A 15,698-nucleotide genomic window follows, 5' to 3' on the forward strand; every position below is an offset into this window, starting at 1 on the left:
GGGAGGAATGCATAGTAAATGTTATGAATAAAAGATGTGTAATGAATGAAAAAGAAAAATGACTAATTTTTTTAAAAAGAAAAAAGAGGGGGGAAAAGAGAACAGACCTTGAGTGTGTTTGGAGGGGGAAACTTCAAGCATTAGACATCACAACAAGCTAGAGTCTGGCTTATTTCCTGGGGTGTAATGGCAGGGACAGGGGTTTTGAGCAGTGTGCACTAGCATGCTTTGCGTTCACATTAAAACTTATTTTTTTAAAAAAAACTATGCTTCAGTGTGAGATTCATACCAGTCCTGGAGATTGTGTTCACTGCAAATTAATAGAATTACATAATTTCCCCCTACAATCACAGTATAGACTCTTACAATTTTTCATAACACGATGCTTTTGTAAGATTTTTTTTAATGTTTAAATGTTCTTGATCACTGAGAAAAGAACATTACCTACCTCACAGTTTTTCAATAGTTCCGAGTCACTATTCCGTTGAGCGTTTTGCATGAAGGAAGAAGGACCAACATCACAATGTATTACAGGAGGGCTGGTTTTCCCTGAGAAACTGGAGATGCCATTTGGGTTTGAGAAGGGACTGCTGGTGCTGAAGAAAAAATAAGTGAATTATTTATTACGCCAAATGCCAGACAAAGCCGTCTCTATAGTATTATGCTAGCAGCATAACTGCTTTGTGCTGAAAACAAAAAAGAACAGACCACAGGAAACACTTACAAAGAGGTAAAGAATTTCCAAACCTTGACAAGAAAGTTGTTAAACTCAGTGAAAATAACTGTCTCATCAATGAGAATGAGTGTATAGAACTCAAAAAGTACAATTATTACTATACTACAGTTGTACCTCAGGTTAAGTACTTAATTCGTTCCAGAGGTCCGTACTTAACCTGAAACTGTTCTTAACCTGAAGCACCACTTTAGCTAATGGGGCCTCCCGCTGCTGCTGTGCCGCCAGAGCATGATTTCTGTTCTCATCCTGAAGCAAAGTTCTTAATCTGAAGCACTATTTCTGGGTTAGCGGAGTCTGTAACCTGAAGCATATGTAACCTGAGGTACTACTGTATTAATATCCAATAGTGTGGCTTCATTAGCAAACTAGTCTTTAGTGAGACCAGTGTGGTTCAGACATAACTAGGGACACACACATTCCAATGAAATTCATGAGACAGAACTACTTAAGAAGATCTCTTCCCATTGAGTTTTCCCTCACACACCGCTCCAATTCTTCACAGCAGAAAATATAGGGCAGATCCCTGTACCTAAACTAACCTCCTTGGAAAGGGCATCTAAGGCAAATAATGGTGACAAGAGATGTGATTTCTAGGCTTACTGACCAATTTAAGAATTGACAAATTACCAGGCCTGGATAGCATCCACTTGAGTGTTCTTAAAGAACTCAAATATAAAACTGCTGATCTTTTAACAAAAATATGCAACTTGCCTCCAAGATCAGCCTCCACACCAGAAGACTTTTTTCTTGATGACTGACACATATGGTATTTTTCCGAGTATAAATATGCCCCCATGCATAAGACGACCCCTACTTTTTTGAACCCAAAATTAAGAAATCAATATTTTAAACATCAAACAGAAATTTGATATTTAATAAAATATTCAAAGTTGTTAAGCCGAGCACACGGGACGGACAGTTCCACCCTGAGGCCCAGGTACGCCCAGTGGCACCCCCACTCCCGCCTACCTACACAACTGAGGACCGGTATATTTACTACCGTATATTTAAACATCAGCAGCGGCAGTAATGGTTAGCTGAGGTGCATGCATTGGTTGGCAGAAGTGGTTAAGTGAAATGATTGGTTGTCCCAGCAGCTTCTTCACGGCAGCCACAGGAAGGTAAGTGGTGCTTTTTTAAACTACTGTGCGTTTATCATCTGTGTATAAGATGACCCCCAATTTTTGGCTAATTTTTAAAACAAAAAATCATCTTGTACATAGAAAAATATATTAAGTGGCACTGAGTGTTGCACTTTTTGCTGAAATGACTGTCTATGCTAGAGTGCCTTTCTAATTTGAAAAAAATCAGCCTATCACATTTACCTGTTATTACTGACATCACAGCCAACAGAGTTTTGATCATGTCTGCTATTGGTGTCTACAGAAGCAGCCTCTTGATCAATTTTCACCAAGCCCAGGTTTTCCATATCTCATGCTTGCAAAGCATGTGGTTATCCTTTCAAAAAGAAAAAGAAAAATACGTGACACACCCACTTCAAAAAGAAGGAAGGAAAAGAAGGTACGGTTCATCAACATTCAGTGTTCGAAATCATGGCAACTATTTAGCAGTCCAACTTCATTAAGGTGCTTTCAGAATCAAGGCTTGAAACAAGTATCTTCAAAGTTACAGAAATCAAGTTGTTACTTGGCTGAACCCAAGCAATTGTTCCACATTTTCCTATACATGCCAGTCAAAACTGAGTAGTTGATTGTTTTCATCAAAAAGAGTGACTTCAGCAATTCAGCTGAATATTCCCATGTCATAGATGAAGCTAAGAAACAGTTCTAAAAAGTCCCCTAAAACAGTTAATTGCTCTATTTTGATTTGAGCCTCATCCACTCTTCCTACTACACCACATGCACATCAACACCTGCTATATTCTCATGACCAGTCAACATCTTCTGGGAAAATCATTCATTTAAACAAACATTTTCTAAGCACAATAAAACAATTCTACCCATCCTGGATATCCACAACGTTCTAACCAAATTCCCTGTCACTTCCGTCAATCTACCAATGTAGCAGAATACATGAATGCCACATCACCAACAAAGAAGAATTCTTAGAGGTTAAGAGACCACATTGAGAAAGCAGGAATTAACCATTTTCCAGCACATAATGGCTGACCTACTTCTTCCCTTCCTCAGTTCTGTGTGCATTAATTATTTGTGCTACATCCTCAGTTTCTCACCATACTGCAAACATAACATTTCCCTTCAAAAATCTAGCTAAACCAATGCAATGATAGTTGAACACAAGATTAGCCAAGAAATTAAAATATAAAAGCAAATCGTAAACTGGTTGCCAAATGTCTCCTAGGCCCACCTCAAGTTACTTGCATTGATTTTTAAAGCCCTAAACAACTGACTTTAACAATATGGGGTTGCAACATTAGACAACATTGGAGGAGGGATGTGGTTTGAGAAAATGAAAAAGGCCCACTCATATCCTGAGCCCAAGGGCTTTCTGAAACATGGAGCCACCCCTTGCTGTATGGTAGGCAGAAATTCAACAGGTTAAGCTTCCTCTAGTGGGGGAAAAGCTTTACTATTACTGCGCTCTCATCTTATGTTTTTGTCATAGCCCCTACACAGCAGCCATTTTGTGACTGGTACCAAGAGAACTCTTTCAAAAGTTGTGCACTGGTCCAAAAAGGTTGGCAACCCCTGTATAAATATAAAGGTAAAGTTATGTCTCTTACACAAAAAGTTTCAAAAGTTCTAACAAAGGTGTAATATATAATACAACTGTTTATCAAAGGCAATGCAAACAACAGGGTGATTGAAATGGATAAAAAGCTTCCTATCCCAATGAAGCAGGGGAGAAGCATGGTAAATCACTCAGGTACAAACATCCCTTCAGTATAAGAAATAACCACCTATGGCAAAGGAACCAGGTTACCAGCCAAAGAAATGATCACATCCCTACATTTTCTCTACCTCAGCCTTTGGCTTCTCCTCTAGCTTCCATCCTTCTGATTGTCTGCTCCACTTATCCATTTTCTTTACTGCAAATTTTCCCTTCAAAAATCAACCCCAAACCCCAGCCACTTAGTCCACAGGATTAGGGACTGGTAACCAGCAGCCCCTTGAGCTGGAGCTAGCTTCTTGAAGGGTCATGCCAGAAGGGATGCAGAAACACACACAAGGCAGTTGAAAAAAAACTTGAAAAAATGTTTAAAAAACAAGTAAAGTAATAAACAATTATGACTGTCACATTTAATCAATTGATTGGTTAATTTAACTCATTTTTAAAAAACCTTAATTGATTAAATAGGTGCCCCCAATTCATTGGGCAGATTTTTTATTTTAAAAACTTATTCTTAATACATGTGGTTATAAAAACTGCAAATGACAACTACTGTGGTGAAACTGGCATTCTCTGTTCTCTCACACAGGACGAATGCCTTTACAAAGCTGCTATTTGCTATAATGCCTGCAGCATTTAAAATCAAAGTAAGTATGCTTACTAGTTCAGAAATAAATTCACACACCTACAAATTTAAAATTAGATGAATAAACTAAAACTCTAAAGACTGGGTTCCAGCCCTACAAATCTGTGCCATACTTGGAAATAAGCCAATGCATTATTCCAGCATGGTTCTAATGTGAGGTCAATTTAATAGAAAAATGGAGGAAAAGGGGATGGAGAAAGCAAAAGAACCACCAAATTCAGAGCCCTGCCAGTCTTGCATGAGTCAGAGAAGCTGGACAGAAAACAGAAGAAACTCAGAAGAAAGTCCTAATGAGTGCAATGGGACTTAGGGCTGCAGCCTTAGTTCTGAACAAAGCAGTTAGGATCAGGTACAAGTAATTCTCTCATATGTGTTGTTTCCATCTGTTTAATTTACACTAAGATTTAACTGTCATTCTTTCACCGTCTTCCAGATTTCCTAGCTATCACCAACCATCACATCCAGTTGGCGAAGCAGTTAGGATATCACCAAGACTGATGAGAATCACACTGAAATATCCAGTTAGTGATTAAGCTTGCTGGGTGACCTTGGGCTAGTCACTCTCTTAGCCTAACTTACCTCACGGGGTTGTTGAAAGGATAAAATGGAGTGGGGGAACCTTGTATGTTGCCTTGAGCTCCTTGGAGAAAAATGGAATAGAAATGTAATTAATAAATAATAAAATAAATTTGTGATAAGCACTGGCATAAGAGGGGGAGGACAGTGGTGCTTTGCCTTCACTTATTTACTTGCAAAAGATACACAGAAAGACTTAACAGACTGAAGTTAGACAAAGTTGTTTTTCTTCCATCATGCCAACAGCAAAATCTTTACCTGCTTAATTTCTACCAGTGAGAAAGCTGTTGAAGACATATGAGCAGAGGCGATTTTCTAAAAGTGGCTTGAGTGTGTAACAGCAGCTAGAAATTGAGCCCACAATCCAATTCATACAGATTTGGGAGCAAATTCCATTGAATTCAGAGCAGCTAACTTCTGAATCAACCATGAAACTGCACAAATGGAAGAAAGGTCCCTATTCAAACTTCCCCTCAGTCATTACAAAGAAATGGCCTTAGGTTACAGATTCCCATTTACAATATGGAGAAAAAAGTATTGGTCTTCCTTATAAGGTAGTTGCGGCTCCCAGTACTTTTCTTCTAGGAAAAAAAGGGTGCTGGTACTGCGTACAATTTACCTCCAGAAAAAAAAGCACAGGACTGGTCTCCATATGTTAAACTACAAGTCTCATCATCCCTGACCATTGGATATGCTGGCTGGGGCTGATAAAATCTAAAGTTCAATAAAAATATTTTAGGCCCCCCAAGTCCCCCACTCCTATTGCATAGCGTAAGATACAGTCTACAGGAAGTGCTCTGAAAAATCTAAAGCAGTTGAAGTATTATTAAACATGCTCTTTTAACATTCCTGCAGTATCAGTACTTTCCATTTTTTATCCTTATCGTATTTATTGATCCAGTGCATTTCAGACCCTACTGATCCTTCAATAAATGCATTTTTAACGACGAAGCTGGTTTTTTTGCTTCCACTTCCCCCCTTCTGTCTTTAAATCCATTTTTTAAAAGAACACATGTCCCTACTCACAAAGTTCATTGTTTTTAACTATCACAGCACATCATGTTTGAGGCATTTTATAATTACTGCTGCTTCCATCTTATCTCGCCCTTTCCCCTCTAATGGCTCTAATGCAAGCAACTTATATACTGCTATCCACATACAGGGCACCGTAGAAAGAACAGTCATCACTATTTCCTACCCCAAAAGGGCTTATCATATAAAAATAGATATCAGAAGCAAAAAGGGGAAGGCAGTGGGAAACGGAAGCAGGGACAACCAGAAGAATAAATGATCGTTTCACTTATTACTGTATACAGTACATACTTTCGGCTTAGTTACAATATAGCATATAGGGATGATCTTATATAAGATAAAGAAAGAACTAGAAAGCATGAAAACAAAAACAATACGAGCACTTAAAAAACAACCTTCCTCTACATCTACACTATATTATTATTATTAAACTCACATATCCTCTCATCAAAGAGCTCAGGAGTTGAATCCCGCCCCCTTTTCCCGTCAAGTTGTTTATTTTCCCTTTGACCCTCCTCTCCAGAACCCGGCGAGGCAGGCAGTGCGGAGGCAGCAACTGGCTCCAGTTCACCCCGCGCGAGTCGGAGGCTGAGCGGAGAGAGGATTCGAACCCGGGCCGCCTCGCTCTTCCTATTACACGCGCGCGCCCCCTCGCCCCGAGGCTTCCGCGAGACCCACTTCGCGAAGATGTTGTCTCCCAATTCTGCAGCCCAACCTTCCTGCGTCCTGATTGGCTGGCTCTGGAATGTTGACGAGCGAGGCCAGGCGTTGATTGGCTAACGGGAGCGCCGCTCTGCAGCCCGAGGGCTCGTCCGAAGGCCCTGGCCAAACCCGCCCCCGTCAAAAGGCAAACAGCCGTTACATTCCAGAAACATCCGGTCGCTTACCTGCATTTCGAATCGCTGGCCTAGTCGGGGGGGGGGAGAAAAACAGCGGCTCCCGCGTTTTTTCCTTCGCCCACCTCAGAGAGAGAGAGGTCGGGCTGTAAACAACGGCGACCGCGGCGGGCTCTTTCCCCTCGAGCCCCCTCCCCTCAGGGTTGGCGGTTGAGATTCGAAGCTTTTTCAAAGCAGACGCAAGAGGCTCGCGAGGCGGCTTCACCCGGACGGTTATTGGCTGCTCCGAGCCGCGCGCCGGGGTGGGACGCGGGATGCGATTGGCTACCCAACAACGGGGGCGGGAGCGGAGGGGCGTGGAATGGGAGCTTGGCGGCCATTGGGCGGTGGCAAGGAGAAAGGCCCGTCGCGTAACGGGTCGTGCTCTGTGATTGGCTTTCCGCTGCCCCTATTGGAGTGGCACCTTCACGGAGTGGCGGGCGGGGGCGCTCTCTCTTTGACTCCCTCAGGGTCAGTGAAGTAAATAGACGGCGGCGCATGCGCAGACAGGCTGGGGCCTTCTTCTCAGGCGAGCTGACCCGTCCCGCAGTAGGTAAGAGGCGTCAGCAGAGCGGTTTTCTGCTTTTCCTCCGGCCTAGGTGGAGGTGCAACGCGCGGGGTTCCCGGTCCCCACCTCGGCCCTCGATTGAGAGGCCTTTCGCTCAGTTGCAGAAGAACCCCAGGAGTCCCGCGCCCCCAAACCTCCCCTCCCCTCCAAAGCCGGAATCCAGCAGCCCTTCCCCAAGGAGGACCCAGGAGCCCCAACCTGAGTCGTGTGTTTTTGGCATTTATATCCCACCCTTTTGTTCATGGAGCTCAACGTGACGAGCACGTGATTCTTCCCGCCTTCCTTTAATCACCACCACAAGCCTGTGAGGCAGACTGGGTTGAGAGTCAGCAGCGGCCCAAGATCATTCCGGGAGCTTCATGCTTGAGGGGGGAATGAAGTTGGGTCTGTGAGGTCCTCGTCTGACACACCAACCCAGACTCTCTCCATCTTGGGTCCCCAGATGTTGGGCTACAATTCACATCATCCCTAATGAAGAGGGCCAGCAGTCTGGAATGATGGGAGTTGTAGTCCAACCACGTCTGGGGACCAGAGAATGTCTGCTCTAACCACTGCACCACCTGGCTCTCAAACTTCTCACCCCTCCAGAAAAAGACCCCTTTCTTTCCAGCACCATCCACAGCCAGGAGAGACCCAGGAGCCTTTCCTCCACACTGCATCATTTGTAAAGCCAGGACTCGGCATTCTTTCTCCCCTTTCCCACCCTCATCTCCAAAACGAAGAGGTTTTCTATTCTCCCCACAAAAACTACAAAGTCAATGAATCCACTTCCCCTGCAATCACCTTTAAGCCGCAGGAGTACTGACTACCTCCCAGCCCACAAAAACAGGAGTCCTACCCTGTCTCTTGTGTGTCAAGGATGGAATATATAAGTTCTGCTGCATCCTCACCTCAGATGTGGAGCTGGGATTGCAACCCAGAGTCTTGCTGCCCAAGTACATCCAGAGCCAAGAATGGAGCCCAGGAGTCGTCTTGTTGCACCTACAGCATGTAGCCTGGAGTCTTCCACTTACAAAACAGAGGCAGGAACATGACAGGCAGGATCCCTGTTGCCTTTTGACTTAGAAACCAAACCCTTAAAATTGACAGCTGCCTTAGATTTGCACCATGGAAACCATGTCACCAGGACATCAAGGGAGACTGGGAGCAATTGGGCTACTAGAGCAGCATTAGGCTGGAAGCGTCAACAGACAAGTTTGTATTTTCCCCTGGCAGCTGCCCAGCTGCTTGCAGAGCCCTACCTCGTTTTGAAAACCCAGACACAAAAGTATAGCAACATCTACTCACTCTTGCCATGATGAACAGTGGCCAACCTGTGTTTAATCTAGCACTTGGTTGCAATGCCTTGCAGTCTTCCTAGGAGGTCCTACAGAGGAAATCCTGATGCAGCCTTTTCCCCTGGCAACTGATGTGGCCAGCAGGGGATTGTGACTTCAGCGCAGAGTGAAATGGGGTGGGTGGATGGGAAGATGGGCAATGGGGAACGTGTCTTCAAAGCAGCGTACTTCATTTCAAACGAAATGCTTGAGGGGGTATGTTTTGTTCATTGCTTCATTTTTTATTTTACTTTTAATTGTTTAAATTGGCATCAGAAATGCATCATCATCTGGAAGACCGCGTTTCTTGAACAGAGAGGCTGGAGTTTTGTGGCTGGTGGACACATTCTGTTCTATGATGGTGTCGCTCTGGAATGGAGCCTTCAAATTGGAAATGCTCTGTTGGTATCTTGGGGGCAGGAGAGAGCAGAATATCATTAACAGATGCTGGCATCAGTGAAACCTTAGAAGGGAGGTGTACTTTAAGGTTTTTTGTTTTATAATTGCCTTCTTAAACTAGAAGGTATATATTTATATATATATATTTAAAATATATATTTATATATTTAAAACTCAGCACCATTATTTATCAAATCTCATTATTCCATTGTTTGACTTCAGTAACCTATTTTGGCTGCTTCTTTTTAAAAAAGCTGAATCAAGTATATTCCATTTTTGGCTAAGCTTTCCTTTCTTCCACCCACTACTTATTTCTTGGCAGTATCCTGGAATTCAGTTTAAAGTTACTGGGATTAGTTGCCCTATTAATTTAATACTGTGGATGGTAAGAGGAGGAAGAAACCTGCACTATGTATTTAAATTTCCAAATGCACTGAGAGATGAAAAAGTAATATGATCTCCTGCCCTCTCCTTTCAGTTCTTGTTATGTACTCCCTCACCTGCCTCTCACATTAATTACTACAGTAAGCATGGGAGGGACTGGACAACAGAATACGAACCTAAGAGGAGCCTGTTGGATCAGGCCAGGGCCCCATCTAATCCAGCATCTTCTTCTCACAGTGACAAACCCACATGCAGGACCTAAGCACAAGGCGACTCCCCTCCTGCAGTATTCAACTTGTATAGGTAGCCTTTGCCATCATAGTGCTTTTCAGGTGTTACAGGCTGCAATCACCATCACCTGGCTTAGTCTAATGGGAGTTGTAGTCCAAGAAATCTGGATAGTAGAGCTGTAAGGCATTGTTTTCTATTTCACCCTTTATTCATTGCAGGCAGCGCTGTTTCTGTTGCACTGCAACTTATCTTCCACCAAAACCCACATTATTCATCTTGCTGTCCACTGTAGCAAAATTACATAACTTAAGTAACTGATGATGTAAGTTCCATATCCATGCAAATGGAGAGGGGAGTAATCAGTTGCATATTGTTTGTGGAGTCAAAGCAACAACAACAGTGAATAATATTCGCTGGATTGATTTGTGTGCTGGATGGGGCAAATAATTGGCAATTCCTGTTTCCATTTCTTTTTGGTCAGAATTCTCCAGCATCCCCTGTGAAAGGTACTGTGCTAGCAAAGGTTGGGACAGGGGAAGGATTTGGTGGAAGAAAAAGGGTTGAATCTGTTTTCACTGCATTGTTAGGGAACATAAAGTTACTCCGTAGACCAAGTTGCAGCCTGTCAGTCCTAAGGAAGAGCAAAGAGCTGCTTTATTCCCGTTGCTTGATCACTTTCTTTGAAAACTGTTTTATTACTTTTGACAAATCCAGACATATTTAAGCTGGAAACCCAAAAGGCATATATTTAGAATCATTTTAGCAAAATGAAGCGCCTGTTTGCCCACAGACCAGTTCAGGGTTAAGCATTCCAGGGCAGTGCCATCATGGAACATGTGACCAGCAGCTGCAGCATGACCTCCTACTTATCTGTATAATCAGTGCTCTTCTGGATGAAGATGTGTTTTCCACTTCTGACTATTGCTTGGAATTTGTCCAGACAAATCAGTAGTGATATTGGTGATTTCTATAGCCCTGTAATTTTATAATAGTTACAATTCGGGTTTTGCAAGGAAGCATTTACAGTACTTCCTCCCCTATCTCTTGGTTTCTGGTGCCACCAAGTGAGCATTTTGGCTCATTGAAAATATTTGGTTTTTCTGTACCCTTTGGATCAGCAATTGCTAAGGGGTACTGTGAGCAGAAACCTGTTTGGTCTTCCTCTGCAGAAATGGAAGTCCTTTCAGTTTGTGTTTTTAATTTAAGCAAATAAATGATTTACAATTGGTCCAGTATACATAAAACAGATGGTCGGATAAATCGCTCAAATAAAGCAAAAGGTTCCTAATAATGTGTGTGTAGCAGCATTATCTTGACCCCGAAGCCTTTTCAATTTGATCATGTGAAGATTGGGGTACCTGTGGATAAATACTTCCAAGGCCACATTCCACGATTTGTGTGCTGGCACAGTGGCCAGGTGAGTGTTCAGTTGTGGCAGGTGTTAGAATCAGGCTGTTAGTCTTGCTCCCTTAATCATAGAGTGGCTTTGTTCTTAGAAAAAGAGACATCAAACTGGAAAGGTTAATTGCCACTTGTCTGAGTAACAGAAAAAGACCATGGCCAGTTTTTTCACTCCTCTCTTTTTTTTTCCATGAAAAGATTAACTTCAGCCTGAAGTTGGAAATGCACCCTGTACTGTTTAGTAACAAGATGATATTTGAGTTTGGGGACTAGGAGGGGGAGAGAGTTCAGGGGTGGAGAAGGCTCAAAGGGAGGATAGCAACTATATCACAGCCCTACCCACATCATATGAGATGTTGGTGTTGTGTGGTGTCATGGGTGGGATTAAATCATCAGACAGGATATCATTTCTTTTGACAGTAAGTCCTCTCCTGCTACCCTGGAATGTAATGTGAAGTCAGCAGAGTCAATGAAAACTGACAGCTTGCATTCCACACTGCAGTGGTGTAGTCTGAGAAAAAAAAAATTGGGTCCCATCCTCCACCACCAAAAGCACAGCACCATAAAGTGCATGTGTACAAAAGGCTGCGGCTCAATAGTAAGCAACTGCTTTGTGCCCTCATGGTCACAGGGTCAATCCCTGGCAGCTTCAGATAGGGCTGGGCAAGAACCCTGCCTGAAATCATGGAGAGCCTCTGCCAGTCAGTGAAGACAGTACTGAGCTAGATAGACCAATGGTCTCACTCAGTATAATGCTTCTTCCTATGTTCCACTGAAGGTTAGGGCCAGATATATTGACAGTTACTTAGGAGTATTTTCTTGGCTTCTCTCCTATTGTTTAAATTAGGAGTCCTCATCTCTAGAGTTTTCTATGCCTCCCTCAAGTTTACCGCTCTTGACAAACACATTGAATGGACTAAGTGGTTTCCCTCTGGCATCAAGGCTTTGGTGGAAGTCGCGTTTTTTAATGCCTTGGTGGCCCAGACCGTTGCTCCTTGAAGTGGGAAAGAAGAGCTTCAGAGACCTCCTTCCTCTGCACGAGGCTGACCTAGAAGAGCAGTTTGTCCGTGGCTCTGGACCCGGAGGCCAAGCAACCAATAAAACCAGTAACTGTGTGGTCCTGAAACATCTTCCTTCAGGAATTGTAGTCAAGGTGAGTTGCTTGACTTTGCTCCACGTCTGCTTCTGTGGCAAGTTTCACTAGTTTTCTGCTTCATGTAATACAGTGTTTAGCACAACAGAGGTTTGTAAAAAGCTTGTCCACTGGAGTAAGAGTCGTGTTCAGGTGATCAGCCAGGAAGCTTTCATACCACAAAAAACTATATACTGTTGGATAGGCATATGGGCCAATAAGGCTGAGGTGTGTGTTCTTCACATTCCTGAGAAGCCCCATGTGTAGCATCCAGGTCACATCAGCTAGAATGGGTAGAGCAGGGATAACTAACATGGTGCCCTCCATAGATTTTGGACAACAATTCCATTTTCATAAAATTTGTATATCACTTGATTGTAGAAATAACCTCAAAGCAGTCTTCCCTGACAGTGATGTTGCAGCGATCCTGGGAAATGTAATCCAAAACATCTGGTGACCACCACGTTGGCTATCTCCGGTCAGATTCATGAGAAAATCCATTTTGGTAGTCTACTCCAAAGGAATTGTCAGCATGTGGTGCATCCACCAAGAGTCTATAGGTAGTTATTGAAATCATGATTCTGTGAGGTAGGAAACAGATGACAAAGGCACCTTTTCAACAGGCAGAGACTGAACTGCCCTTTCATCAGTAGAGTAGGGGTGGGCAATGTCAGGTTTTCAACATTGCAGTGTATCACCAAGCAAACATTGCGATCTGGTGGTACATCGCAGTGTTCAAAACCCTGCTTCCTACCACAGTGCTCCATGATGGGGTGAAATCATTGAGGTGATTTCACCCAGGCGCTTTGCTGCACCAGAGAGAAAAGAGCTAAGCAGCCCCATCCTTTTCCGGCTTGCACTTGGGGGGCAGTGGCCACATCACAATACCTAGCTTATTTTAATGGTTTGCATCTCCCCCACCCTCAAGAGCTGCCAAAAGTGCATAAACATGGAGAACAGTGAGGCTTGGTCCATTGTACTGCCTTTATGTCTCTAGCCCTTGCCTTTCTTTCCACTCATCTACAAGACTTCTGCCACCTTCCAGCATCCTACAGCCACATATGGATGGCTCCATAAATCCTCTTTCAAGCTTCTACAGTCCTTTTGTGCCTCTCCAGCCTTCTCATCTGCTTCCTTCTCTGAGAATTCTCTTTCCCAGACAAAGTAGTTCTGAATCACCAGGCCTGCAATAGCATTTCTAACTTTCAGGATAGGGCTGGCTCCAATCCCCTAAGCAAATTATTTTTTCTCCCCGCCCTCTTTCTAGTGCCATCAGACAAGATCAGTGGAGCAGAACCGTAAAAAAGCCAGAGAGATCCTCCAGGAGAAAGTGGATGTTTTCTACAAAGGTGAAACCAGTGACGTTGTTAAGGAGAAACGGGAATTTCAGAAGAAAAAGCAAGAGAAGAAGAAGCGAGCTAAAGAAAATCTTGAAAGGAAAAGGCATTTGAAAGAAATGCAAGCATTAGAGGATAAATAAGCAGGATTGGGCAGTTGTGGGTTTTGGTTGGGGTTTTTTTTTTAAACAACTCATCCAATTTGGTGTGCATGGGTGCACTTGCCTGGTTGTGGTTTTTTAGAATTGTGAGAAAAACTGCTTGCAATTCAGAGGCAAAAATGCAAGTGATGGTACACTGTGACATTTGTAGATGTTTATCATTCCATCGTTTCAGATGGAAAAGAGCTTTTCTACCTTTGCGGTAACCAGCAATTGAGCCTACAAGCCAACCTTGCCTCTTAAGAAGTTACTGCATCAAACATGTTCCAGATGGAACCAGATGGATGCCCCTTGTTTTAAGGCAGGAGTAGGGCGACTTCCTGTCCACGCTTTCAGGAAGTGGTGCCCAGTTGCCTTTCGGTAATAACACATCAGTGGTTTTGTGGTTGTGGACAAGCCCTGCCCTAGCCTCTGTCATCAGGTCATTACCCAAAATAGGCCGTGTGTGTGCTGGCCACTCTGCAGCCATGAAGCAGTGGGTGTGGCGTGTTCCCAGCATTGTGTCAGCATTCGGCACAAGGCATGCAAAATGAGAACTGCATGATGCCGAAGCAGAGCCCATAAAACTAGAACAGCATGGCAGGCAATGGAGTGGCAAAGCCACAAAGTATGGTGTCTAACCCTGGGTTCTTCAACCTTGAGTTCTCAGGTGTATGTGTGTTGGGACCCCCAGTTTTCCCATCATCCCCAGCCATCTTAGCCAATGATCAGGGATGATGGAAGCTGTAGTCTAACAACAGCTGAGAATCCAAGGTTGAAAAAGAGTGGCCTAGCCCAGGATTAGGTGGATCTCTTACTTTGCCTTTGCATTAATCTCAAGCACTACAGCAGGGATGGAGAACCTGTCGTGCTCTAGTGGCTTCTGGACTTCTTTTCCCATCAACCCCAATCATTGGCCTTGCTGAAAGAGGCTGAAGAGGGTTGGGAGTCTGACAACATCTGGAAGGCCATATGTTCCCTCCATAAATGTTCTGCTTTGCCTCAACAGTGCTGGAGTGGATGTCCAGTGGGTGGCAGAGGCAAGGGAACAAGCAAGTATGGATGCTGAAACAAACTAAAATCTTCAAGCTGAAAGTTGATTTCAACCAAGGTGGAATGATACTTCATTATAGGGACATGCTAGAACAGTGGTCCCTTTTTGTCACCTGCTGCTGAACTTGAAGCTCACTCTGGCTAACTGATGTCCTAAACACAGCAGAGAACAGAGCAGCAACTCCCTTTCCTGGCAAATGGTGGTGGCACTTTATGGGGCCAGTGGAACCCTCCAAGGCAAGGATGTGGCCCTCCATATTTTGTTGGGCTCCAATCAGCCCTGTTCATCAAGGTCCAATGGAAAACAGTGAAGGGAACTGTAGTCTGATAGCTGGAGTGTCCCCAATTTTCCACCTCTGCTCTATATAATGTATAAGGAAAGGCAGTTCTGCTAAGGCTTCTCAGCTCAAGTGAAGGTGTCAAGGTGGCTTCTGCCACTTCTTCCAGCATTCCTCAGAGTTTTTGGGTGGTTGCATACACTCTGGTCAGGTAGAGGTGGTCAGTCAGGAAGGCTGAACACCCACCAGCAGAAGCCTCCATCTCTTTAAAGCAACCGTTGACCATGCTGGAAAGTGGATTTGGAGGGAAACGGGAACCCATGAGTAGTACCGGCTGATCACCAACTATGTCATAGACCAGAGCTTTTCAATCTTTGCATGTTGGTGACAAACTTTTTAGACATGCATATTTCGCAACAGGGTAATTCAGTTTTACTAGCAAACTGACAGCCAAACTAACCCCTTATAAGAGCATTCGTGCAACACACCTACACTTTGCAGCTAACACACTAACGTGTTGTGACACAGTTTGGAAAGCTCTTTTATAGACCAATGAAGTTCACTGAGCTCCATGGGTATGTGTGATGTCACTGGATATTGCATGTTCAAAATGGTGTAAGGGGTAATTTCCCCATCATGTTTGCTTACCTTATTTTTATCCTTTATGGTTCCACATCACTAAGTTCCTATGCTGGATTTCCTGAGGGATCTCTCAGATGTTCCAATAATTCTACGCTTTAATGCTTTTGAGTAATTGGGCCTATGCTGCTTAACAGTACCAAA

At 43.7% G+C, this 15,698-nt stretch overlaps 2 protein-coding genes across 8 annotated transcripts in view; one reads left to right on the forward strand and one right to left on the reverse strand.

Annotated features, from left to right (window-relative positions):
- The window catches only part of MPHOSPH9 (M-phase phosphoprotein 9), a 44,976-nt gene extending 38,103 nt beyond the window's left edge, over positions 1-6,873 (reverse strand). Inside the window, exons 1-4 of one of the 6 annotated variants that reach the window (XM_081174731.1) lie at positions 6,689-6,873; positions 4,773-4,833; positions 2,062-2,194; positions 449-596 (exon numbers count right to left, since the gene is read on the reverse strand). In XM_081174731.1, coding sequence (XP_081030857.1) covers positions 449-596; positions 2,062-2,165 — 252 coding nt within the window. In that variant the 5' untranslated portion in view covers positions 2,166-2,194; positions 4,773-4,833; positions 6,689-6,873. Of the gene's footprint in view, positions 1-448; positions 597-2,061; positions 2,195-4,772; positions 4,834-6,237; positions 6,458-6,688 lie in introns of those variants that run through there. The other 5 variants (XM_081174726.1, XM_081174730.1, XM_081174729.1 and 2 more) reach the window with 5 other exon arrangements.
- Positions 6,874-7,096: 223 nt separating this feature from the next.
- Positions 7,097-13,616, forward strand: MTRFR (mitochondrial translation release factor in rescue). 2 transcript variants are annotated; one of them, XM_081175203.1, is made up of 3 exons: positions 7,097-7,229; positions 11,823-12,128; positions 13,375-13,616. In XM_081175203.1, exons 2-3 carry the CDS (start codon positions 11,847-11,849, stop codon positions 13,585-13,587), a joined length of 495 nt encoding a protein of 164 aa, XP_081031329.1. In that variant the 5' UTR covers positions 7,097-7,229; positions 11,823-11,846; the 3' UTR covers positions 13,588-13,616. The 2 variants fall into 2 exon arrangements, with proteins under 2 accessions (XP_081031329.1, XP_081031328.1); XM_081175202.1 differs by lacking the exon at positions 7,097-7,229 and adding an exon at positions 8,678-8,776.
- Positions 13,617-15,698: the final 2,082 nt, after the last annotated feature.

The sequence above is a fragment of the Podarcis bocagei genome, assembly GCF_964188305.1.
Source record: "Podarcis bocagei genome assembly, chromosome: 16".
Taxonomy (NCBI): Eukaryota; Metazoa; Chordata; class Lepidosauria; order Squamata; family Lacertidae; genus Podarcis; species Podarcis bocagei.

What these genes read in the sequence shown, in the direction of transcription:
- MTRFR (XM_081175202.1), top strand. Translation starts at nt 8,693, where the DNA reads ATGGGGTGGGTGGATGGGAAGATGGGCAATGGGGAACGTGTCTTCAAA. An exon ending in CAAACGAAATGCTTGAGGGG is followed by an intron (nt 8,777 to 11,822) that starts GTATGTTTTGTT and finishes TGTTTAAATTAG; the next exon opens with GAGTCCTCATCTCTAGAGTT. An exon ending in CTTCAGGAATTGTAGTCAAG is followed by an intron (nt 12,129 to 13,374) that starts GTGAGTTGCTTG and finishes CCCTCTTTCTAG; the next exon opens with TGCCATCAGACAAGATCAGT.